Source organism: Bombus affinis, chromosome 6, assembly GCF_024516045.1.
Source record: "Bombus affinis isolate iyBomAffi1 chromosome 6, iyBomAffi1.2, whole genome shotgun sequence".
Lineage (NCBI taxonomy): Eukaryota > Metazoa > Arthropoda > Insecta > Hymenoptera > Apidae > Bombus > Bombus affinis.
The window spans coordinates 760,058-786,270 of record NC_066349.1 but is presented as its reverse complement, the minus strand read 5'-3'; the positions used below and the strand labels follow the sequence as shown (position 1 = coordinate 786,270).

Below are 26,213 nucleotides of genomic sequence, written 5' to 3'. Positions count from 1 at the left end.
TATGTAGTTTGACATATTACTCAAAATGTAACATGTTTTATAAGTTATGATATTTTGGCTTTCGTGTATTCGTCTTTCAGTTGGCTTTGATACTTCTTTCGTGTTTGTCCGAAAATTAGGAATTTTATTGAAAAAATTAAAAATATCGTAATTTATGTATCGAAACTTATTTCGTTTATAGGTATAATTTATATTAAAACGAGTTTATCATGCAATGAAAAGCTGTAAGTACTTTAATGTTGTCGAGTTAGATAAAAATTATTTTGTGTAACATAAATTCAAACAATTCAAATAATCAAAACGTCTTCCTAGAATTTTATCGAATAATGATATTCGTATCCTTATATGTATCTATTATACATGCCTTATACATATAGGTAGTACATATCGTTAATTTTGAAATGCTAGTTTCTGGTAGGTTGTGTTTTTATGAAAATTCTTACTTAGTATACGCAATATGCCTGGCATTTAGGAATGACTGGAATCTTTTTCCCGTAGTTAATAGATAACTTTGTTACATAGCCTTTTCTTGACCCTATTCCTTAATGTATTATTCATTTATATGTATGTAAATCATTTTATGGAATGAAGCATCGTGACTAATGTCATGCTGCTTGACGTTACGCGTAAAAATTTTCTGTCTTTGATTTAGTATAATGTAACATATTATTAAGATTTGCGGACTTTTCCATAAAATGTATCGAGATATAACTGTACATATATATTTCTTCTAAAATTTTGCTATGCTGATCACTTTGAACTTTAAATTAAAGTTAAAAAGATATATGACTTCAAAGAAGTTTAGATTGCATATATTATATTTAATCCATCATATACAAGTTATACCAGGAAAGAATATTAAAACTTTACCAGTTAATTCAGAGGGTAATCTTTAATAGAAAATGCCAGATAGAGATATCTTTCAAAATCAAATACAATACATTCGATAATGAATACTATCTAAAAACGTTGTTAATTCTTTACGATTTCGTCAAGTTTTCATAATTCAAATGTATCTCTATCCTTTATTAATTAGCCAAATATGATTTTTATTTTCATTATATCATTTAAAATAAAGATCTTTCCTAAGCACAATTGTTTTTACTGTAGGGATTTTCTAAACAATTTTTATCGAGAAATAATGTTTAATGAAAGTAGGATGATATTGATAAACAGTATAATTAATTTATTTTCATTGTCGTGTTCGTTTTCAAACATGTATTGTTCGCATGGAACCGAACTATACTCGCAAAACGTTATTACGCGTAAGAGAAACAACACTTATATCAAAAAGTGAAATAATGTTTATTTCTGATTTTTAGGACTGACGTAAAGACGTAATATGGCTAAAGATATAAAAAGAATTATTTTTAAAGATTAAAATGGATTCCTTAAAATAGCTTTAAGTAAAACGAGAACAGAAATCATATACTTATCAACAGATTCGAAGAGAAAATTTGTTTAAATCGATAGAATACTTCATTAATTATGGAACTGAAAGAATTTTGTACGCTATTTTTTACTCAATATCACGTTCTGAATTATCTTCAACGCATCGAGTATCGATATCATTACTTAGAACCTAGAAAATGATGTTATATGCAGGAACAAATAGAAAATAGAAAATGAAATTTCATTCTTGAAGAAACTAACGTTGAATTTTTATCAAATAGTACGATTTACTATATTATAGATTTCGATATAATTGTTTTCGGTTCACTTTCTCAAATAAGGATAAGATACACAGTTATTTTTTCAAATTTGTTTCATTGGAGTTACTCAAATCGCTACCATATCGTTGCAACATCATACATGTAATATCATGTATGTTTATATCTTTTTTAATTTCAATTATTGGATGCTTTTACTTTATCATAGAATATTTCTCCGTTAGACTACTCACTATACATGTCATCTAACTGTATAATGTGGTATTACCTGTTATATTTAGTAAAGTTCTGAAACGTATGAAAAATTGACACACAAGTAAGTTAGACCTTTCGTAAGAGAGATTTACATTTAACAAGAAACTTATTTGAATACATGCAGTTATTATTATTATAAGATACCTGTGTAGATGGAGAAATAAGTAGGCTTTTACGGAAATGTTTGAAATGTTGAGATATCGTTTACATATTCAATTCGTTGTATATTTTCTTCTCTCTTTTTCATGGAAAAAACAGTCCGCAAATTTTAAAACAGAAATCATTTGAAGCTATTTCTGTAGAAATTTTCTACAATTTATGTTAACTTACAGGAATTCTTGTTATGATTAGAATCATATTTCGTGTGAAATATTTTCCTGTTAGAAAATTTCTACAATTTAGCTATTTAATGTTGAAAAGAAAAAAAGAAATATATACTTGCATGCAGAGATAAATGCTAGTCCGAAAAACCTGCAGACATCTCGAATAATCTAAGATTTAATTGCAGATGGAGTAGAAGACACGGACACGGCGTATCAGGAGGCACGCAACGCGACGTGATCGATTATCGCACGGGTTACATAAAATCACATCTTCGTTCACCGTCGGGAAGAGTTCGGTGACTAGGTGTACTATCGCTTCGATTACAGGTAGAATTGATTTGCCAAAGAAATAATGTATGGACTTTCAAAACGTTAACGTTTTAATCGAAAAAGTCCCAAAGAATGCCGGTAATAACAAATACGGTAAGCAATATCGGAAGGGATTCTTCGTTGCAATAAAAATTCGTTCAAATTTCTTTTTTATTGCATTTCTCTTTCAGAATACTAATAAAAGAAGTTAAAAGAAGCTATTATAAATTTTCTCTTTCAATAATTCTAAAATAAGTATGCATATATTTTTATTGAAATTCCTAAACCAAATAAATTTCAGATAAGTGATTTGGTAAATATTACCTTTTTTCTTCTCAAGCTATACGATATTCTTCGTCATATTATTTAGATTGTTTGTTTTTGATCAATTAATCCGTATTATTAAGTAAAGATTATAATTATGTGTAAAAGTGAATGGATCCAAATCGACAAAAGTTCTTATCGAAGCATCGTAGTAAATCGTATATTTTATATTTGATAAGTATGGAATAACTTTAGAAAATTTGTTATAAAAAAATATCGTATTTGAATTCAATAATATTTTTATCGACTTTGAATTTATTTTTAATTATACAGTTACTTCATATTTTTTTATAAAATTCAAATGTATTCATGATAAATCAGTTGATTTTACTAATCAGTTTCAGTGCGTTTCAAACGCTAATATTGAAAAATATTATATTTTACATACAATGTTTTATCATTTTTTTCATTTATTTCTATATGGACGTGTCTTGTTAATTCAATGATAGCAAGCAAAGTTTGAACTTTAACAGAAACAGTGAGAATGATTATAGCACGTGTATATGTGTATATGTATGTTTTTTTGACTGAGTGTATACCTATGTGCGTTTGATCGATGATTACTTTGAATATGTAAATGTTTAAGAATGTCTGTCTCGTACGAGGGTTGAAGGATGCTGTGTCGAAAGTTGAAACGTATCTGAACTGCAACCTTTCACATTGCCGTAGCGCATCTTTCTCTGGCAAGGCTGAGGTGTTATCTGAAGTAATGAGAAGTATTCGGGTTTTGCGGAAATTGAGTTTTCCGGGTTTTCTTGGCAACTTGTATCCTTACAATATGCTTCCAAATTACCCTTTGGAAATACCGAATTTATAACATATCCACGACTACTGAGTGCGAAATAAATTAAAATTCTAAAGAGCGATTTGTCTATGGCCTCCCTAGATTCCAGCTCAAAAGTAGCCCCCTGTACAATCGTTCTATAAGCTTTTCTGACAAAGACCTCGCGTGGCTCTTCTATGTGTTCCAGATAGAACAATTTCTAAATATAGAAATAAGATTAATCAATCATGTATGTGCCACTTTGATCGATGACATTATTTCATGTTTCTGGTAGTTGGAAGATCTTTCCCTTGTAGAATTCTTGAGATTTAGCGAAAAACTGACCTACGTGGTTTTAGCAGGAGTTGCCATTTCCTTTCTGAATTTTCGAAATCATTGCAGAAAAAACAAAAGAAAGAAAAGAAATCAACTTTATGAAAATATCGATAATGTGTAAGATTAAGTAATAATTTCGCTTGTGATGCTTCAATTATTGATTTCTTTAGCCTTTAACATTTTAATGACTCTATGATACTACGAAGAAAATCATACGAGTATATAAACAATTTTATTAAAAATCTTTGTAATATTTTAACATAAAACATTTTAAGTACATAGCACTTTATTTTGGCCACGATAAATATCTCGATTATCGAAAAATAAACCTGTCTTTTTATGGCATTCAAATAATCTACTATCTATTTTATATTTATTATTCTATTATAGAATAATGAAATTATTTAAAATGAATCTGTAAAAGTATTAATTACATAATAGATATATTCTGTAAGCGGTAAATAGTATGCTTATGTAATACTTTCAAGGGATTGTAAGTACATTTTTCACGTGATATCACGATAATTATACATCAATTATATATTATATCTTATTAAATCTATCGTAAAGAAGGAAATTTTGCTTAATAATGCAAGTTATTTTCAGTTAGAGAAATATAATAATAAGAAACATTGTTGTGACAGCACTGAATGGCTGAATAGAATTTTTATATCCAATTTTAAACGAAAAGAAATTTTATCGAAATAATTTTCTATAAAAAATGGCAACAACTTGTTTTACTTTATAAAGTAGATTTTCTATTAAATAAGTAAATTATGAGTTCCGTAAAAGATCATTATACAACAATATCGTTATTATACAAAAACAATCCATTCGACAAAATACCGACGGTTATTAATATATAACAGAATTATAATTATAGCAATTATAATATTAAAATTAAGAGTAGATTATAGATTTGTTGATCGGAGAGTGAATAAATTTTAACTCCTATTTTAAGTAATAATGTCTTATGTAGAAATTACTATAAATAACTACTGTTAATATGTATTAATTAAATTATTATTAGTAACTACCTTAAATATATAAAATTATTTAATTGTATCGTATTATGTTTTAAACAGATAAACTATTTTCATTAACGTCGTATATTGAACTTTGATAAGCTAATTTGATTAAAATAAAATTATATTCGATTAAAGTAATATTTTATTTAATTTTTTGGTGTTTAAATAAACAAAGATTATGTCATTAACCATCTAGTCAAGTGTCCAACTGATTTTCTAAATGTTGAGTGAAAAGCAAAGTTGGAAATTAAAAAACATTTTCTTACAATTAGCGTTATATTTGAAAATTGGTTATTTAAATATGTATATTATTTGGTATTGGTTTGGATTCATAGCTTTTATAAGATATAAAAATGTTTATGTGTTCGATATAGACCATACTAGAGTCTAGTTCAGATTCACATACAATTGCCGCTGATAAATATACTCATACTGGTATATAAGTACTTATATACAAACATTGTATAGCGAAATCGTGCTACAGTCACTTGGCGGACAATTTCTGTTAGTCTGGGCTAAGTTAAATGAACCATCTTACACGCTCGTATATGGGATCGTCTAAATATCTGTAATGTATTATCTATATTTAAGCATGTGAAAAAATGTGTGTATAGAAGTTATATTAGCTTTTTAAAAAGTTTTAGATACTTTCAGAATAAAATATTTTTAGATTAAACGATGGGAACACTATTACATTTGTGTTTATATTCTTTATATGAATGTAAAATACGGTTATGCGATTACATTAAAGAAAACATGAATTTAATTTTGTTTAAAAACATACCGATAACCTTCAAATATCTTAAAAATTGATCTTTAGAAAAATTATTTCTCTATCATTTTGTTTTTCCTTTTGAGCAGTTTAATGTGCTCTAAATAGTTTCTTTATGTACTGATAATTAATCAATTAGAGATATTTACGTGACCCCATTGAAATGCTCTACTTGTTACATACATATAGTACAATATGCTTTGTCTTCTTTTAGCAGTATAATCGAAGAACGAAGTTACTTATGCGAAAATTGTTTGATTTGAAAGAGAAAATAATGTAGTACTTCTAAATCTTACAATCTTGTTAATTGGATCGGATGGAACATCGTGGATTTGTTCTTTTGCATTAAAAATATCATAGCATGAAAATTCAAATTACATTGCATTCATGTTATACTGTACTTTAAAATGAATTTAACGAGTTAAACTTAAACAGTACTTATTTATTATCAATTGTATCATTATTAATTGACGTTCAAATAATATAATAAAAATAAAACAACGCTGATAGGAAATATTTATAATTCTTGTAATCATTATTTAAGTTTATCGTTAGATTTCTTCAAATAAAACGTTTTAAATACTGAATTCTTAAATTATTATCAATTCTAAACGATGTGAAATTAACAAGATTAATACGGAATTTATATTTTTTTAGTAAATTTAATACATTTAATATGCTTGTAACTAAATTTAACTCATATCGTTGGTTTCGTTATTTTATATTTCTAAATTTATGTAAGTAACGAATTACAAATAGTTACAAATACAGAAAAGTAAATCTGTATATATGAAAGTATACAAGTACATACATATACATACGTATACTTTAATTTATACGTATTGTTAGTGATTATACTGTAAAGTGGTTGAAAATCGTTTCTATTAATGTTAAGTACTCGCTTCGCCCTTGCTAGAAACTGTTTAATTTTTTTATTTATGACAAAAATTTTTTAAAATGCTTTACTATCAGAGAAACGACGAATTTCGTTTTCTGTCTAAAGTTTCTCATTAACAGTATTAGTATACTGTACTATAGACAAAGTTTATAAATCTACAAATACGTGATTTATATGTATACTATGTGTAAAGACAATCAAATACCATAACAATAGATAAAGTAGACAAGAAGAATTTTTCTTTGAATTATCGCATGTTATAATTATCTTGCGGTCTTATACGAAGTTGTTATTCTATTATACATGTAAAGTATATATATATAATATTTTGTTATCTTGTCGTGATTTGTTATCTGACTTAATATTTTAACAGTTTAGTCTTAATTTATTAAATAAAATAAAAAGAGCATTACCAAAGTTCTTTACCAAAGTGTTCTTATCAACAAATAGTATCGTCGATTTTTGTTTTAGACGGTAAAAGATTAGAATATTCGCTCAATTAAATTATCCATAAGTGAATTTGTATCGTACTATAAATATATTTGGATTTTACTTCCATATAAAAATTCGTTACTACTAATAACTAGGAGTAGAGGATCACAAAAGTTTGCATGGTTTTGTTTAGTATCAGCGTAATACGTACGCATTAAACAAGCTATACATAATAAATATATACATATGTATGTAAACTGATAATATACAATGAATGCCAGATGACTACAAATACATATTTGTAGTGACAATACATTTATCACATGCAATTTATTAAGTACATACAAGCATATATCGCAATTATAAATATATTAATATCCATTTTCTAAAACACTTCATTACATTTAAGTTGTGTAAGTAAATTCCACAAATCCGAAGAATTGTCAAACCTTTATAGCAAATGAAGTTGTATATTAAACTAATTGTTTTTATTACGGTATTATCATATAATCACATCCCTCCACTCTAAAATACATAATTAGATACAGCCATGGTTATAATATCATATTTGTTCGTAATGATACATTTTGATAAAGTTTAAATAACGCTCTTAAATTTTGTCCAACTTGAATGTAAACATAAATTCGTTCAGAAAAGACTTTTATCCCCTGCTACTACTTTACGTGTTATAAATTCATGAGCATGTATGTTTACAAAAATACCTATATAATAATGCTTAAAGTAATAGATAAGAGCATATATATATTCTGTGTTATAACATCAATACATGTACCTACAAGTATATGTATATCTTGTAAAATATCTTCGTATTTAAAATAACTAACGTAGGTATCATTTGAAATTCAGAAATTTTACTATTTTTAAGTAAGAATGCATTATTTGTGCAAATGTTCGTAATCAAACTATGCAAATTTATAATCGATCTTTGTATATTTATTTATCAATAAGCGTTATTTTTTAGTACGAAGAATTATGTATTTCTGTAATGAGATTATTGAAAAATTTGGAAAAATATATATATATATGTACACGACATATGTATAAGACATATATGTGTACAAATGTCTAGGGGATTGTTATCATTGTAACTCGTTTATTTCCATATCGAATCGACTGTACTATACATATAGCTCAAGTAGAATACTTTTTAACTTGTGACGCATGTGGTCAATTATATACATACAAATCATGAACTAAACTTTGTATCTATATAAAGAAATATATATAATTGTCGTTAGAGTATATATTACGTATGTGTATGTAAATACGTCATAGTCTTAGTTGGATTGAAACTAATATTTAAAGAAATATCACATATGTCAATATCAGTAAAAACATTTAATTTATTAGAGAACATAGTAATATACGTATATTAACATTTAATTTTAGAAATGTGTTAACATTTCATATATGTAGAACCGTTATAAAATAATTGCATCTTATAACTTATACGTTAAGCTATTTATTGGTTTTGCGAATTGGATGAATCGGATGATCCATATCAGACAAATCGGGTGGATTCTTCTCGTAGTAACTAATTTCTCGCATACCTTCTGCAGCGATTTCCCATAATTCCGGATGTTTCTGTTTAAAATTATTATACCATTTTTCTATGTAAGGCCACGAATTTAATTTGAAATCGATCGCTTCTAGACACATAGTTGCAGTAACTAAGGGGAAATCGGCGATGGTCAGCGTATCTGTTAAGTAAATGTAATAATTAAACCATTGTACTTTAATAATACAAGCGATATGAAATGAAAAATATAGAATTATCTCTTTTTGTAAACTATATCGGTATTATTACAGAATATTTAGGTTATTTTCACATTAAAAAAAAATAAATCTTATAAATGAACTAAGTTTTTGTGTAACTTAATAATCTAGTTAAGTTTCTATAACTGTTACAATACCTGTACGGTTTATAGAAAGTATAAATATTAAAATCATGATACTTACTACCCGCAACGTATTCTGTATGTTCACGTTGTAAATATGTATTAAAAACATCTAGTGCCATTGTCATTTTCTTCAGACCCAGAGATGTTCTTTTATAATCAAAGAATATAGGAGCCATCTATACAAAAATGTTTTAATACAAAGTAAAAATTTGTTCAAACATCTTGCAAAATAATTGCATACAATAGATCATGAAACTATAATACTTGAGCATTTATCATAGGAAACTTTTATCACAATGACTAACTGTATATCCTATTTGTTCCATATGAACCATAGAAAAAAGATAAGTTTCAAATAGAAAGTAAATATGAAAAAATGCATTGAGTGAGGCAATCTAAACAATTTCAATGTTTTCGTATGCATTGATATCTATACTTTGTGCATAACATAAATATGCATCTATGCGCTTGCAAATGAGCACGGAAAGTAGAATTCATTATTTCATTGGCAATAAACTAAATACCAGATGTATCGCTTAAAAGCATTGTAATAAAACTATATATTCGTTATAAAATGGTTATTTAACTATTTACTTTATATAATTAAGTCATCATTATTAAAGTTGAAAAATGCAGTAGATGATATCACTAATCGTAAATGCTAGATATGGGTAATCGATAATAATCAGTAATCAGTAATGGCAATACAATCAGTCTTGTGAAGTATTTGGAAGTAGTCATATATGAAATTATTTTTCTTTGTGTAATTATTCAAAATTGATAATGCTTTAGTATCCAAAATTAATATACAATTATGAAGATTGCAAACGTTACTTGTAAGAAGATATGATCTATTTGTGCATTTTTCTCTTTTAAAGATCAGATGTAGTTCATGACGTACAATTAGGTTTGTAATATTTTTAAAATTTTATTTTTAAATGTTTACATTTTTTTAAAGCTTATTGACAACAGCACATTAGAATTTTTAACGTTATATGTGTACATTAAATTGTGTTTATTATTTACTTACCACATATTCAGAAATACTACGGTAATACATAGCCAAATTAAAGCACAATCGATGATTAACTATTGCACGACTCTCTGGATCCTTCGGGTATAGTTTCCCTGCTGTGTCATATTTGTCGCCAAGATATTGTAGAATAGCATTACTAGCATACACGTGTATTAAAACAGAAAGAAATTTCCTTATTATTATAATATTATTGAGTCCTCGGTCTTAATACAGTTTATGCGATATAATTATTGGATTATGGATTCAAAATTTTGTTTAATTATCGAATGTGTTCTTCAAATCCATTGAATTTAAGATAAAACGTAATTTTTATTACTATGTTCATATCGACATGATATTTATATATAATTTGTAAGATTGTAATTTAATTGAATTTAATTTATGAATTAATGCATTACTTTAATGTCATTTTTTCATATTTAGTAATCAGTGGGTATAATATTATTTTCATAAAAAGTTTCATAAAGACTACCTTTTTATAGTAAATTCATCAAAGTTTTTCTCTTTACTAAAGTAGGCGGAATAATTTATGTTTTAAGTAAATTTGTACCTTTCTCCCATTATAAGATCGTCGTCGACTAACACGGGTATTTCTTTTTGTGGATTTAACTATAAAAAAGATTATATGTATGTAGTATAAAATAGATATATTATTAATGTTGAAAATAAGTATCAAATTTAAAAAGATTTTTACATATAATAAAAGTATTTATTAAATAGCCTTAATTATATCAAGTAGTAGTATGTCATTAATATAAGCATACTTGTGCATATTCGTTTGTCATGTGATCTCCCTTGCCAAAGTCCACGTCGATTAATTCATATTGAATATTTAAAGCTTTTAAAGCTTGACGACAGGCAAGAGATGGTGGTCCATCGGAAACGCTGTACAGTTTCATTATTGACCTGAAATGAAAGGTATTTACTTTACAATAAATATATAGGCAAATGTTTTGTATAATAATTTATTTTTATATTAATGATATATTTATTTATACTTGTGGTACTTCTTTCATACATATTTTAGTAGTTACATATAAGTATATTTATTGCTTTTGAAATAAATACATAGATAATTATTATAAAAAAAGTTGGTAATTATTGGGAATAGGACGATATCACCGACTTCAATGATCTTGAAATATGTTATTAAGCTCAACGTTATAAATAACTTTTTTCTATACATACATGTATACATGTATAAATCACCATTCAGTTATAGTTTGCAAGGAATTTGTTTTACAGTCAACGATTCTTGTAATTTCATACGTAATTTATACATATTGAATGATATTTGTATATTTATAATATAATTTTATTATTATGTATTTATGTTTTGCCACCTTTGCATTTCCGTGAATAAATAATACTAAAATAATATAGAATTAGATCACAATATCAATAAATAACGCGGAATAACTAACATTTATTGAAACTCTTATTAAATAGTGACTATAGGTATATTTTCCTAACATTTCTATATATTGGATATTCCATATTGATGTATCATATCTATTATCTGCAATTCCTTTGATTATATGTATATGCAAAAATAAAAAATGTAAATAATATGAAACACTGTAAGTTTCACAGAAATAATACTCACTGCAAAAAGACCTGCAGTTTGCAGTATCTGAGAATATAAACAGGCGTAGTGTTCACAATATATCTCGAATCCTACTGACATTTCAGATTACTTAAAGTGCCTTTCACTTTAACTGTTGCTCAAGGTTTTAATATTAACCTGCATTGTGTATGTATGTAGTATCAAATAAAGAGGGGGGTGTACGCTTTGTTACGCTGCGAGGCTTTAGTATTTCTTTTTTTTTTTTATTTATTTGTTTTTATTCACAATTTGTCCAATTTGGACATTTGATAGAATTTTTTAACAATTATATTAACATGTTGGTGGGGGTACCATCCTCGCGTTTGCTAGGTTATATCCTTTGTGAGGTCTGCTGGGTATTTCCTTTTTAGCCTTCTTTCCATATTTGAGATGTTGATCGTTTCTGCAGCTAGCCGGTTTGGGTGTGTTGTTATTCTTGCCTTGTATCTTTCCGCATATCTGTTAATTTCTTCCTTGACCGTTGGTATTCCCAGGTCCTTCTGTATGTCCTCGTTTCTAACGTACCATGGGGCGTTTACTATCGTTCTAAGAATTTTAGCTTGCATTGTCTCTATCTTGTTTATATGGTTCATTGCTGCTGTCCCCCATATTCCGTACGTCCAGATTGGTTTTATGATCGTTTTGTATATTTTTAATTTATTTTCTATACTTAATTTGGATTTTCGACTTGTTAGCCAATGCATTTGTCTCCTTGTTGTCTGTATTTTGTCTATTATTGATTTAGTACGCTGTTTCCATGTGAGTTGTGTATCTAAGTGGAGTCCTGGTATTTGACTTGCTTTGTTTGTGTTATGTGCGTTCAGAAGGATGTTTGGTGGTATCTGTTTTCGCAGCGTGAATGTAATATGGTTGCATTTATTGGGGTTTGCTTTTATTTGTTTTTCTTGCAGCCACTTTTATATCTTTGTGATATGTTCTTGTAGTAATTTGACTGCTGTTTCTGGGTTAGTGTGCCTGACTGGTACAGCTGTGTTGTCCGCGAATGTCAGTATTTTGCTATTGGTAGTTGTTGGTATGTTGGCCGTGTATAATGTGTATAATATTGGTCCTAAGACGCTTCCTTGCGGAACCCCTGCCTTGATGTCTTTAACTTCAGAGTATGTGTCCTTGATTTTTATTACGAAGGTTCTGCTGCTTAAGTAAGATTTTATTAATTGGTATATTTGTTTCGGGAATTGTTTCCTGATTGTTTGTAGTAGGCTTTCATGGTTTGTTTTGTCAAATGCTTTCTCTATGTCCATAAAGAGAGCTGTGCAGTATTGTTTGCTTTCTAATCCTAGTATTATTTCGTTGATAAGCCTGTGCATTTGCTCTATCGTTTGTTTCTGAATTTAAATTGGTAATCTGGTATTAATTTTTTCTGCTCTATTATTGGATTTATGCGGTCATATATTATCTTTTCCAGTATTTTGGAAAATACTGGAAGTAGTGATATTGGCCTGTAAGATGCAGTTTGGTGTGGGTCTTTGCATGGTTTAGGCAACATCTGTGCTAGTTTTCATAGTTTAGGAAAGTATTGGATTCTTAGTATTGCATTGAATATTATGGTCATTAGTCTTATCGCTTTTAGCGGAAGGTTTTTCAAGATTTTGCCATTGATTAGGTCGATTCCTGGTGCTTTGTTGTTTTTTGTTTTCCCGATTATGTTTCCAATTTCTTGTGCTGTTGTTTTAGGTATGGTGTATTGCTTGTCAGTTGAGGTACTAGTGGTTTCCGCATCCTCATCCGTATGACATTTGAGGTTGCTGTTGTTGATATTATGTGGTGTAAATGTATTGCAAAGGTGATTGGAAAATTCTTCAGCTTGTTCTTCGTTGCTTCTTGCCCATGTGTTATCTGCTTTTCTGATTGCTGGGACTGGTTTTATTGGCTTCTTTATTTTTTTCGTGGCTTTCCATAGGGAGTAGTTGGAGTTCTCGTGTGCAGAGAGTGTCTCTATGAACTTTGCGAATTCGTTATTGTTGTGCACTTTTATTTTGTTTTTTATTTCCTTTGCAAGTTTGTTTAGGTGTTTTTTGTTTTCTCGAGTTCTATGTTTTTGCCATTTTGCTTTCGCTTTTCTTTTTTCTCTAATTTTTACAAGTATGTCTTGCGGAATTATTTTTATTTGTCTGTTGGTTGGTCCATGCTGCTTTTTGGTTAGTTTCTGTCAATGTTGTTACTGCTTGTTCGATGTTTTCGGGAGTTTTCAATGGGATGTTGCAGATTATTTTGCTCTCGATTATTTCTTTGAAAGTTTGCCGTTCGGTAGTTTTATTGCATAGTATCTCTGGATTGCTACAAAGTATTGGTTTGTTTCTGTATTCAATTATTATGGGTATATGATCGGAGCTAAGCTCGAGGTTGGGTGTTATTTTTAGTTTGTTTGTGTTTAGTCCCCTTGTGACTGCAAAGTCAAGTAGGTCTGGTTTTTTGTTCAGGTCAGTCGGCCAGTATGTCGGTGTACCTGTAGTTAATATATCGAGGTTATTATTTTTAATGTATTTTTCCAGGGTTCTACCTCGAGGTGTAGTAATTCTTGATCCCCATAACGTGTGCTTTGAGTTGTAGTCTTCCAGCTCCAATAATTCAAAAACCTACCAATCACACTTTAAACAAATTACAAAAACTTTAACTTTAGGAGACTTTAACGAACAACACTGGCTACATCAATTAACTACACACTTTACTAAACGCCAAATTGAACGTTTACAAATAGGAATGAACGATAATAGCTTCAGCACGTTTAGGAAAGGTAAACATTCAACTCACGCTAAAATTCCTAACAACAAAGTTCCCTTAAATTAAATTAATATTTGGAGAAGACCCGTCAGTAGATTACGATAACGAACAAAAACAAACGCTACTACGCGAAAACTATAACGAAATAGTACGACACTTAGGTATACATCGCACCTAGCATAAACCTAGAACAAAACGTCACAGAATTTATACAAAACTGCGAAACTTGTCAGCGAGAGAAACTAAACCGTATCAGAACCAAAGAGCAACCCATGATAACTGACACACCCGTAAACCCTAATGATGAAATCGCAATGGACATACTCGGACCTCTCACAAAAACCACAATGTGATGGTGACCACCACATCACCATGTGATGGTGACAAACATCACCATCGAAACAATGACCAGATAGTAACAGAATAGCCGCGACGATAATCCCTCCAGAAAAACAAAATCTTAGTATAAGAACCCTCTCAAATCAGCACTCAACACCTTTTTGTTATAATACCCTGAACCGTCATTCGTACAATAAATTTTACTATCATATCTAAAGTCCAAATTTTTTACCTTACTTGTGAAACGTTCGAACTACGACGCGAGGAGATCACCGGTGATTTGTCAATTTCGTGATTTCTTGTATCTCCTACGTGACACCGAGCTTCTCGATGTGTCAGAGGAATGACACTCCTATTCGCAATGGTGACAAGTGCACGAGTATGCAATTATGTAAAGGATCGCCCAATCGAGACAACGATCTACAGTGAGATCCGTTATAACAAGACGTGATAAAGTGCACGCGTACCGAGCGAAAATTCAAAGTCGATTTTCTCGAAAACAAAGCTTCGAACGAAAAATTTTTATTCTATATTTTCGACTTCTTTTTTCGCGTAGAATCACCCCCTTTCCGCTTGTACCACCAGTTACCAACCACCCTGTATATATGTGCATCAAAATTGCTTATGATTAAGAATTATAATAATTACGATTAAGAGTTAAACAAAAAGATAAGAAAATAAAATGAAATATATGCCATACAGAATTAACTACTGCATAATATATACATTCTACAATACCTGTATATAGCGAATCTGAAATGTGATAAAAATATGTTTGGAATTGTGGCCCCAATAGCATATACAAAAAACATCAAAATCGATGACATGGGCGAACCTCTAAATAATTACCATAAATTTTACTCAGTAATGGAAGTAATGGAAGATGGATGAAAATCGTAAAATTAATCACAAGGTCAAATCTCGTCTGCAGTTAATTTGTTCTTCTGTCTTTGTCGTTTCTGTAAATTAATACGCATGCAAAACAAATACATTATCGTCAGAAATATTATTCGTAGCCTACCAACTATTGAAATTACTATTAAAATGAAATTTAAGTTTTATAATAACAAAAACATTATTGCGAGAAAAGTAAATTGAACGTTATATCTAACAAGCTATTGTATATGGAGAATATATTAAAATTATTGCATCATTTTATTGATCCATTATCGTTTGAAAGGAAAGATTTTTTTTTTCTTCGTTAAAAAGATATAATAAATAATTAATTTCTCTTTCAGAGGCAACTAAGTTCAATTATTGCGCGATTTTATTATTCTCATATTTGTTTATATCGAATAGAAAAGATTTCCATAGAACCATATAATGAAACAAACTCTGATGACGTGAACCACAGCGCCACAGCATACCACGTTTGCGGTGGAACTAAATAGGTTCTTGTATATGCCGGCGTGAAACCAAATAGAACAGATTCCTAACTTCATAAGTTTTCGTATATTTTAGCATAGAATACCATCAGTACTTGGTTGCTGGAAACAATATTAGCTCGAGAACAATTAGAATTCATTTCCTCTCTGATGGTATATTATAAAATAGTTTAGACATTAATTTTTGTAAGGTACCTTTCACTATAAGTAGCTCCATAAACAAACCCATAAAAACGGACAGAAGAGAATAAAGTTCAGTTTGGTGTTTAATTTAATTTCATAATATTTGTATTTTTTAATCTATGATTTCTAAGTTTGTTTAATTCATTTTCTAATAAAACCTTTGTTTTGGTTCTTATTGTATTGAAGTTTTAAGCTACTCTTTCTTCATATGAATTAAAAAAAAATAATAGGGAAAAATTAATGCGGATAGAATTCCCACATCCATCTTTTGGCTGATATTTTTAACATTGGATCAAGAATGTCCCTTCTCACATGTGTTTTTAACAACGGCTTGAAGCAGGGAAAAGCCATTGATATGTCAGTGAGAGAAATGCTCTGATTGGGCGACCGTAACGCCCACTGCCGGTCATTGCAAACTAGTTTTAAAGAAGACATCAATTTTCAATTTAGCACATGGATAAAACGTGTTGAGATATTTTATTGCATTAAAATAAGTATTTAATTTGTTAAATAAATATGTCAGTACCTAATAAAGTTTTAATGCGAAAAATTAAGAAAAAAGAAAAGAAGAAGCTTGAAGTATTGAAAGAACGGGAGAAGCAAGTACAAGGTTATAAATGTAGTCATAAAATATAATTTACTATTGTTATATTATAACCTATTTTTACATAAAATTATTAGCTCTTACTGATAATCTATTTTATATTAATGGCAGGTGAAGCTCCAATTGAAAATTTAGAAGATGATATTCAAGAAAATGAGGTAGATGTTATGAATGAATCGAAACGATGTCAGTCACAAGAAAGTGTGCCAGTAAAAAGTAAGTTAAAATAATTATTTATTTGATTTCTACAATTTAGATTATATTTATTAATATTTTAATTTTCCTCAAAACTGAAAATAGAATGTATTTATGTTTGTTATATTTCTAAGGCACATATAAAGTATATGCAATAGTGAAAGCATCGCTATGTAGAATTTAATTTGTTAACTGAAATTAGTATATTAACATCTGTTAAAATCAAAACAGATTTACTCAAAGTAATTGCTTTTTATAATTTCCTAATTTCAACCTGAACCATGTTTGAAAAAAATTCTTTGATATTTCAGTATGTTCATATTCTTTTAATGTTCATATTCTTTACCATCTAACCATAAAAAAATAATACATAATAGAATGAAAAGTGTAATGTAAATAGTAAACGAAAGTAATTCTTTCTATAAATGTGAAATATATAATTTACAATTACCGTAAAAATGTTCAAAGTTTAATTTTTTATCTTCTTGGATGAGTGAAAATAATAGATTGGATATCTCTAAAATTTTTATTGTTTGCATACTAATATTCATATAATGAAAAATATATATAATATACAAGATATGTCAAGGAGTTAATGGTAAATTTTAACAGCATGTAGTATTTATTAATACAGGCAAAAGAGTTTTAATGAACATGAATCCAAATGTAATTAGTTTTCGATCTATAGAATGTTTCCATTACTTATCTCTGTTTACATTAATCTACAACATATAATTAACATGATGGTCATTCATTTCATCACATGCTTTGACATAGTATGTGGTATGCAGAATCATTATTTAAATTATTTAAATTATGATTAATTATTTAAATACTGTAAAAGTAAGTTGAGAAATAACAGTAATTATTTAATATCAAACAATCTCTTTGGATCCAATGATCTTCAAGTGTGTTCTCCAAATCAACATCATGAACAGCTTTTTTTTACCATCGTTTGGCTTTAGTTTCCTAGATATTCGCAAGAAACTTCAATTAAATTTATAGTACAACCATACTTCATTCTGGCATAAACAGACGCAGAGATGGCATAAAGTTTCTATGATCACAAATTTGATTATTTTATCATTGATCATGTTGTGTCCTGGAGCTCTCTTTGGATTTATGTTGTTATTAAGAATAAAACTTCCAAAAAAATAATCAAAATCTTTCTTCAAAAGATCGTGCCTAGGAGGGAAGTAAATAGTAGATATTGCAGACTATACCAGTCTTGAATCATAACATTAGATGCCTGGAGATAATTCTTTTTATATCATGCTTCTGATGGAGCTTATAATGTTTTATATTTGATTTTATATTAATATCCGATTTACGTGACCACTGGGATGTTGAATGTGATGTATTATAGACATTGATATTGAAGTGATTTTTGTCTGTGAAATGAGTTTCACAAATAAAGCATTATATCTATTTTGTGGCAGGTTGATTTCCTAGGATGATTTCCAGTTCGTTTTTATGTTGAATGAATGCAATGGCATTCCCTGTAGTAATACATATCAGCTTCATTATTTTGTAGTGAGTGTTATTTTATTTATTACCAGTGCTAACAGAGATAATAAGTTGTTTATATGTTCTGTCTTTGTTTCAATTAATTTTTCTAATCTGCTGAAATTTTCTATAGTTTATACATTAATAGTATGGCTATTGTTGGTATTATATCATGTAGATGTTTATTAACATAAGACTGCAAAGCGACTGAGACATGAGAAATTAAACATAGCCACATGTGCTATCTGTTTATTCAAGAGTATATGACTTTTACTTTATATATTTTTCACCTGCATAAACTTGAGTGATCTATTTATATAATATAAAACAACTATTTGTATGTTATATTAAAAAATTTCAAATCTAAATCTTGTTTCATCAACCCAAGCATTTCCCTTAATAGAATATGTTTATTGTATAACATGTAATTATTATATGTTACAGAGAAAAGAAAGAAAATCGAAGATGATCAAACATCACAAGAAAACAATACTAATAGTATAGATGAAAATTGTAAGTATTTTAAGAAAATTTCATTAATCTTTTAATTAATGTAAATTCCAAAAAAAAACATTTGCTATAAGTGACATATTATTTGGAGTTAATCATTGAAGTGCATTAAAAATATTTTTATTTAAAAAGCTTTTTTCATACAATTTTGTGGTTTATTCCTTTAAATAATCAGTATTTTATATTATCAGTATTATATTATCAGTATATTATCAGTATTATATTTAAACTGTATAGTTCAATGATATTTACAATTTTTGAACCGCATCAAATAATTCTTTGAAAAGGGTTGATTTATAGAGACTTTCATTGCAGATAATACAACTCAACATGGTTAGATTCATTATAAAAAAATTAATCGAAAATATAGAACAGTTTATGCATTCATACCTCTACTCTGCATTAATAACTTAGTTTCATATATACAACATTAATTTCTAACTATTGTATCACAATAAGTGTGTTTTTCAATAGACAGTTTTCATAACATGCTATTAAAGTTTAGTGAATGCAAAAAAAAAATATATGCAAATCAATAAATTTCCATAGACAACAATACTCAAATAGAGTTTATCCCTATATAAGATCTTTTTATAGTTTTGAACAATTTTTGATTATGCGTGATAAATTTCCTTCAAAAGATTTATTACAATTGAGGATAATATTATCTAAGTATTAAATCACTTTCACGTTAATCGTATTCATTTATTTTACAAGTGACTAAAGAACTGGATATGCCAATTAAAAATGTCAATACAGTGGGGAAAATGATTATTATTAAATTTGTTTAATATTCTTTTAGAATCTAGGAAAGAACTTTTTTATAAAGAATATCATATTAAAAGTATATGAGTTCATCTAAGAGAATTAAGATCAATTCTTTTTCAATACAGAAAAATATGTACATATATTTTAAAAATCATAATTATTGCAGATAGATAATTCTATATGTCAATTTTTTCCAAAAAGACAATTGGAGAAGTTTAGAAATTGTGAACATTATTACGTGATACATGCTGTGTATTGTGTGTATATATATATGAATATTAATTTGATTTATTTTTCATTCTTGCAGTACCTGGATCTACAATGGGTCTAACGATAGCAAATGATACAAATTTTAAAGTATTAGCAGAATCTGTTTGTGAAAATACTTTAAAAGCAATAGAAGACATGGGTTTTACAAACATGACAGAAATACAAGCAAAAGCTATACCTCCTTTACTAGAAGGAAGAGATCTAGTGGGTTCTGCAAAAACAGGATCTGGGAAAACTTTAGCATTTTTAATACCTGCTGTTGAATTAATTTATAAATTAAAATTTATGCCTCGCAATGGTATGTTAATAATATAGACAAAATATTTGGGATGTAAGTATTTCATTATATTACTATTTTTAGGCACAGGTTGTATTATTATATCTCCAACACGAGAGTTATCCATGCAAACATTTGGAGTTTTAAAAGAACTAATGAAATATCATTACCATACATATGGTTTACTAATGGGGGGTGCTAATAGACAGACTGAAGCTCAAAAACTTGCAAAAGGAATTAATATTATCGTAGCTACCCCTGGTAGATTATTGGATCATCTACAAAATACAGCAGACTTTTTGTATAAAAATCTTCAATGTCTGGTTATTGATGAAGCTGATCGTATCTTAGATATTGGTTTTGAAGAAGAACTGAAACAAATTATTAACATTTTACCAAGTTAGTTCAATCTTTCATATTTTTGTAGCAGAAATAATGACAATGATAAAGAATATATATATATTTTATTATAGAAAAGAGATTAACAATGTTGTTCAGTGCAACACAAACCAAGCGAACGGAAATGTTAACTACTTTAGCTTTAAAAAAGGAACCAGTTTATGTTGGTGTTGATGATGATAAGGAGAAGGCAACAGTAGAAGGTTTAGAACAGGGTTATGTTGTGTGCCCCAGTGAAAAGAGATTTTTACTTTTATTTACTTTTTTAAAAAAGAACAGAAAGAAAAAGGTTATGGTTTTCTTCAGTTCGTGCATGTCAGTCAAATATCACCATGAACTACTAAATTACATTGATTTGCCAGTACTAAGCATACATGTACGGTACAGTGTGGAATACTTTCAATTAGTACTTTCAATTAAACACCTAACAGTTTTATATTACATATTTTAATTATTTAATAGGGGAAACAGAAACAAACAAAGAGAACAACAACATTTTTCCAATTCTGTAACGCGTCTTCTGGTATACTCCTTTGTACTGATGTGGCTGCTCGTGGTCTTGATATACCAGCTGTTGATTGGATTGTACAATATGATCCTCCAGATGATCCTAAGGTAAATTAAATTAAATGTAACATAATGCAAACATTATTAAATTGGTAATGAATATAATAGCTAAATGCTGTTGCAGGAATATATTCATCGTGTTGGTAGAACAGCTCGAGGAGAAGGTAGCAGCGGTCATGCGTTACTAATTTTAAGGCCAGAGGAACTTGGTTTCCTTCGTTATCTTAAACAGGCTAGAGTACCTGTAAACGAATTTGATTTTTCATGGAATAAAATTGCTGATATTCAATTACAGGTAAATATACATATTATAATTTTTAATTTTTAACTAAAAATTTATAGAATTGGAAATATTTTATGTACAGAAATCTGTGAATCCATATTAAAACTTCACAAAATGAAGATAGCGAAATATAATCTCTAAGTTTTATTCAATTTTGTAACAAAGTCAATTTGTAGAATTTGTCAAAACAAGAATGATTATGTTCCATTTTAGGTATATGTAGGAAGTTAATAGTTTTTGATATATTCATAATTAACGAATCATGCCTTATGTTTTAAAATACACAACATGTGTATCATGGTTATTACTAATATATGGTGTCTGTACACCAAATATAAAAAATATTCTTTTCTTTTCCAATTTTGGCCTTATTTTTATGGTAGAATAATATATATACAATATATATTATATTATATAATATATATTATTAATTAAATTAATGTATTGCAAGTTCTTCTAATACATCTATATATATAGGTAATTAGAATAATATAATTAAATATGATACATATTTGAATAATATAATAAGATAAAAAATAATATAGTTATATATATATCTGTATTACTCTAAATTTTCTTGAGCTTTCTTTTTTTAAAAGTTATAGCTAACGGATACGTAATAATTGTGTGTGCAAACATTTTCTGTAAACTATAAAATGCAAAGACGATTAAAAATGTAAATTAACTACACGAATTGGATACCTTAAGTATCAGTTACAATATTTCAGACTAAAATAAATTGAATTTTTTGTTATTTCCATCTACAAATATAAATAACTTTTATTCTAACATTTTGAATGCACAGAAAAAACAAAATGTGTATGACAAGAAAATGAGTTTCTTCTATATTTGTTTTACATTAAACCATAATTTTCCATAATAAAAATTATAAAAATTTAGAGATATTTAATAATGTATGATGCTATTAAATTTAATACTTCTTATCATTAATTTCTATTGTTTTAAAGTAATTCTAATAATTGTTTCAATATAGTTATGACTATCTGAAGTGCTCTACATTAAAATAATTATATTGTGTTTCTTCATCTGTTTTAGCTTGAAAAATTGGTTTCGAAGAATTATTTTTTAAATATGTCAGCAAAAGAAGCCTTCAAAGCATATGTGAGGGCATATGATTCTCATCATTTGAAACAAATTTTTGATATTGAAACCCTGGACTTATCAAAGGTCGCAAAATCTTTTGGGTTTGTTGTTCCACCAGCTGTGGACTTGAGTATCCTTTTTAATATAGTCTCTTATTGAGATTTCAATAATATTTGGTATTTTAATACTTAATTTGCGTATTTACTATATTCATTTACTATATGTATATGCGTATGATGCACAGAAAACTAGATTTCGATTATATAAAATGTTAAAAATGTTCTTTCTTTATTTGCTATATTTTTATAATGCGCAGAAAATTTTTTATTCTTTATATATTTTTGTTTGGATTACATATATGTACCTGATAGCTGCATTTATATATACAAATATCGTAGAAAAATTGCTTCCTTAACATTATTTTATTATAGAAGTGGGAGTAAGTAAAAATTCCCGACCACGAAAAAAATTAGGTGGAGGCGGTTATGGATACTCTAAATTTAAATCACGGTCTAACTTTTAAATTGATTATCTTATATAAAATGCAAAATACGATTTACCTAATTTTACAAAGAAATAAGATATATTTCATAAAACATAATTCTTTATTTACCTTTTTAAGGTATTGTACAAAATGCAAAATTTGTATAAAATATTACAAAATTTATAAATAAGACATGTGTGAATATTTATTTCCTGGAATAATTGTATTGTTTGTAAGAGTATTTTAAATGGTAACTAATGAATTATTTATATATACTGCAATTTGTAAAACTATATAATCACTGTTGCCATATGTAATTATTTTATTATCACAGTATGAAGTATAATATAGAGATATAGAATCCATCTAAATATATTATGATATTTTTTACAACTGTATTAAATTAGGTTAGATTTAAATAAAGTTAACTTATTCGAGGAAAAATTTGATTCATCCGTAAAGATTTTATTTCATGCTACGCTAGCAAATATTTAATTATGCCATATTAATATTTTATTTTATTTTTTTATTTTTTGTGACTAAAAGATAAATAGCATACTAGTTAATTATACTATGATCCATGAAACAGTTTTTAAAGTAATTACACAGAATACATTCTCAAAAAAAAGCGGTAAAACTTGTGGTACTATAGCTTATTGATTTAAAAGTAACGGAAGACTGTAAACAGATATAGAATATCTCACATAAATATATTGTAAAGTACTCAGCATTACTAGAATATGATGGCAATAAATTATATATTATGTTATTATATATAACCGGTGCTGCTTAAGTATTATAAAATAACCAATATATTCTTTTAATTATTTATATTACCTGTCATTTTTTATAAAATAAACAACTAAAAAGAAACTATTGATTGGTGAAAAATGACAAGAGAAATACTTTATGTGTGACACCCACGCTATTTCTCAGTAGTACCATGTATGGCACATGGTGTATGACGTCAACGCTACTTTATACTAACCAATACATGTGTGTAGGCGTGTTGGATATGGCACAAAAGGTAACGCTCGTGGGATAACACTAAGGCGACAGAATTTATAATCGATCTCTGTTTTTGAGTCACGTCTTTATAGATTACTATTTCCTCTAAAATTCCTCTTCTCTCTTTTCAAGAAATAAAATTACGATATATATTTTACTTTTTCAGTAAGGTGTATACGTTTTTACTTTTAACTTTTATTGTTATCACCTATGATCCTTTAAACAATTGTAAAGAAGAATTTATTGTCAATAGCATCAAATAATATATATTTCCTCCATTTAATAGATATCTATGTTTTTATTCTATACGACTTAACGTAAAACTTAAAATAAATTTCAAACATTTAAAAAAACTAAAGAGAAACGTTTCAATACTCAAATTTTTTATATGCAACATTATATAATAATGTAGAGAATTGGCCATAGATTTACAAAAATGAACCTTTCATATTTTTCTTATTCAAAAATGGGCACATTTTTTGTAAATAATTTGAATGAGCATTTTTGTACAAACTAATCAAGGACAATGTTAAAATTTACCAATATTTAATTGATATATTATGCATCTTTCAGTCCTTGTCCAAGGACTATAATAAAAATTGAAAGAAATTATTGTTTGTGAAAATTATTTTCTAAATAAAATGCTTTTTCATTACCGTTTGATTACTTCAAAAGCAAGGGAATATTTTGAACAACATAACTATTTGAAATAATTTAATCTTGCAAGTTCAAATAACTCTCTACCCTCCATGTGGCTGTATTTTTAGTTATATTAAATTATATATATACTAATAGTAATAATTAGACAATAATAAAATATCAACAGAATTTAAATACTGATACATAATGCCAGGTTTGAGCAAATATATTAGTCGTATATTTATTTTGTTTTGTGTCAAGTTTTCCTGTAAACTTGCGATATGAATGTGTGCAAAAGTGTAATTTATGTTAATATTAAGTATGTTTTGTGTATTTATCACGTAGATTTAAACATCGAAGTAATATGAACACATCGTTTGAAAATCAAGAGAATTATAGAATAAAAATAATTACATAAAAAATACAATAAAATTTATCTATTATTCATCGTATTCATGAGTGAAATGAAATTTTCAGTATAAGAAGTTCCGTTTTCAATCAAACTTATTTTGAGAACTTTTGTATATGTAACTATTGGTTATTTTGTTGTGTCATTTAATACTAGATTAAAACTTAAAACAAACGCAATTATATATAATATAAAAAATATACATATGAAATTAATAAATAAGTATCCTTTACGACATCCTTTATGAATTTAAAACAACCTTGTGTAACAATAATGCAAAAAACATTGCACAATCATAAAGAACTTTAATCATAATATAAAATTTTGTTTAATTTATTCATTCACGGATTTTAACTTTTTCACTTTTATTACATTTTCAATTTTGACTTTTTTCGTATCTAAAATTTCCTTAATACAAAATTTTTAATAAAATTATTTTGTTAAGAGAACTATAATTATATTGAAAAAAACATAATATAAACAAACATCAAGAGTAAACAATCAAGCAATATTTCTAATTATAGCATACAGGGTGTTTATGCTATTAATTCTCAACTTTTTTCCCGCAATTGATAAATTTACGGTAGAAAAAGATAAAGTTTCCTACCTTTTATATTTGTCATGGTTTATACGTAACAACATAGCTATAACCATTTCCAAATGGATAGTTGTAGTTGTTTTTATATTATAAATATATAAAAAGTGAAAACTATGAAAGTTAGGAGAATATTTTAGAGATTTTGTATGACTGCATTTACTTTACTAATAAAGTATCTAAATATGGTTACGAAATTCTTAATATCGGACATTATAACTAGAAAGAAGAATAACTTTATAACTGCAGCAGTATCTATTCTTTTTGGATAC

The 26,213-nt window shown here is 27.6% G+C and overlaps 3 protein-coding genes across 9 annotated transcripts in view; 2 read left to right on the top strand and 1 right to left on the bottom strand.

The window, feature by feature from the left end:
* The window catches only part of LOC126917844 (putative thiamine transporter SLC35F3), a 42,939-nt gene extending 36,223 nt beyond the window's left edge, over nt 1–6,716 (top strand). For 3 of the 4 annotated variants that reach the window (XR_007711095.1, XM_050725190.1, XM_050725191.1), the window contains one exon: nt 2,434–6,716. Coding sequence is in view for 2 of the 4 variants with exons in the window: in XM_050725190.1 (XP_050581147.1) it covers nt 2,434–2,548 (115 nt within the window). In the remaining 2 variants the exon portion in view is untranslated. The remainder of the gene's footprint in view (nt 1–2,433) is intronic. The other variant, XM_050725189.1, reaches the window with a different exon arrangement.
* A 1,734-nt stretch (nt 6,717–8,450) lies between these two features.
* On the bottom strand, nt 8,451–15,151 carry LOC126917851 (glutathione S-transferase 1). 3 transcript variants are annotated; one of them, XM_050725216.1, is made up of 6 exons: nt 14,988–15,151; nt 10,833–10,974; nt 10,619–10,677; nt 10,063–10,204; nt 9,091–9,208; nt 8,451–8,831 (listed from the first exon to the last, which is right to left on the bottom strand). In XM_050725216.1, exons 2-6 carry the CDS (start codon nt 10,965–10,967, stop codon nt 8,590–8,592), a joined length of 696 nt encoding a protein of 231 aa, XP_050581173.1. In that variant the 5' UTR covers nt 10,968–10,974; nt 14,988–15,151; the 3' UTR covers nt 8,451–8,589. The 3 variants fall into 3 exon arrangements, with proteins under 3 accessions (XP_050581173.1, XP_050581174.1, XP_050581172.1); XM_050725217.1 differs by having other exon boundaries at nt 14,993–15,139; XM_050725215.1 differs by lacking the exon at nt 14,988–15,151 and adding an exon at nt 11,675–12,656.
* A 1,546-nt stretch (nt 15,152–16,697) lies between these two features.
* Nucleotides 16,698–23,482, top strand: LOC126917845 (probable ATP-dependent RNA helicase pitchoune). 2 transcript variants are annotated; one of them, XM_050725194.1, is made up of 10 exons: nt 16,698–16,942; nt 17,039–17,143; nt 19,073–19,141; nt 20,214–20,474; nt 20,538–20,852; nt 20,927–21,228; nt 21,315–21,467; nt 21,544–21,714; nt 22,759–22,936; nt 23,238–23,482. In XM_050725194.1, exons 1-10 carry the CDS (start codon nt 16,840–16,842, stop codon nt 23,327–23,329), a joined length of 1,749 nt encoding a protein of 582 aa, XP_050581151.1. In that variant the 5' UTR covers nt 16,698–16,839; the 3' UTR covers nt 23,330–23,482. The 2 variants fall into 2 exon arrangements, with proteins under 2 accessions (XP_050581151.1, XP_050581152.1); XM_050725195.1 differs by having other exon boundaries at nt 16,699–16,933.
* Nucleotides 23,483–26,213: the final 2,731 nt, after the last annotated feature.

Coding starts and splice junctions, on each gene's coding strand:
- LOC126917851 (XM_050725216.1), bottom strand. CDS start 10,967: ATGAAACTGTACAGCGTTTCCGATGGACCACCATCTCTTGCCTGTCGT. Junction 10,678..10,832: donor TGACAAACGAATATGCACAA/GTATGCTTATAT, acceptor TCTTTTTTATAG/TTAAATCCACAAAAAGAAAT. Junction 10,205..10,618: donor GATCTTATAATGGGAGAAAG/GTACAAATTTAC, acceptor CGTGTATGCTAG/TAATGCTATTCTACAATATC.
- LOC126917845 (XM_050725194.1), top strand. CDS start 16,840: ATGTCAGTACCTAATAAAGTTTTAATGCGAAAAATTAAGAAAAAAGAA. Junction 16,943..17,038: donor GCAAGTACAAGGTTATAAAT/GTAGTCATAAAA, acceptor TATTAATGGCAG/GTGAAGCTCCAATTGAAAAT. Junction 19,142..20,213: donor TAATAGTATAGATGAAAATT/GTAAGTATTTTA, acceptor TCATTCTTGCAG/TACCTGGATCTACAATGGGT.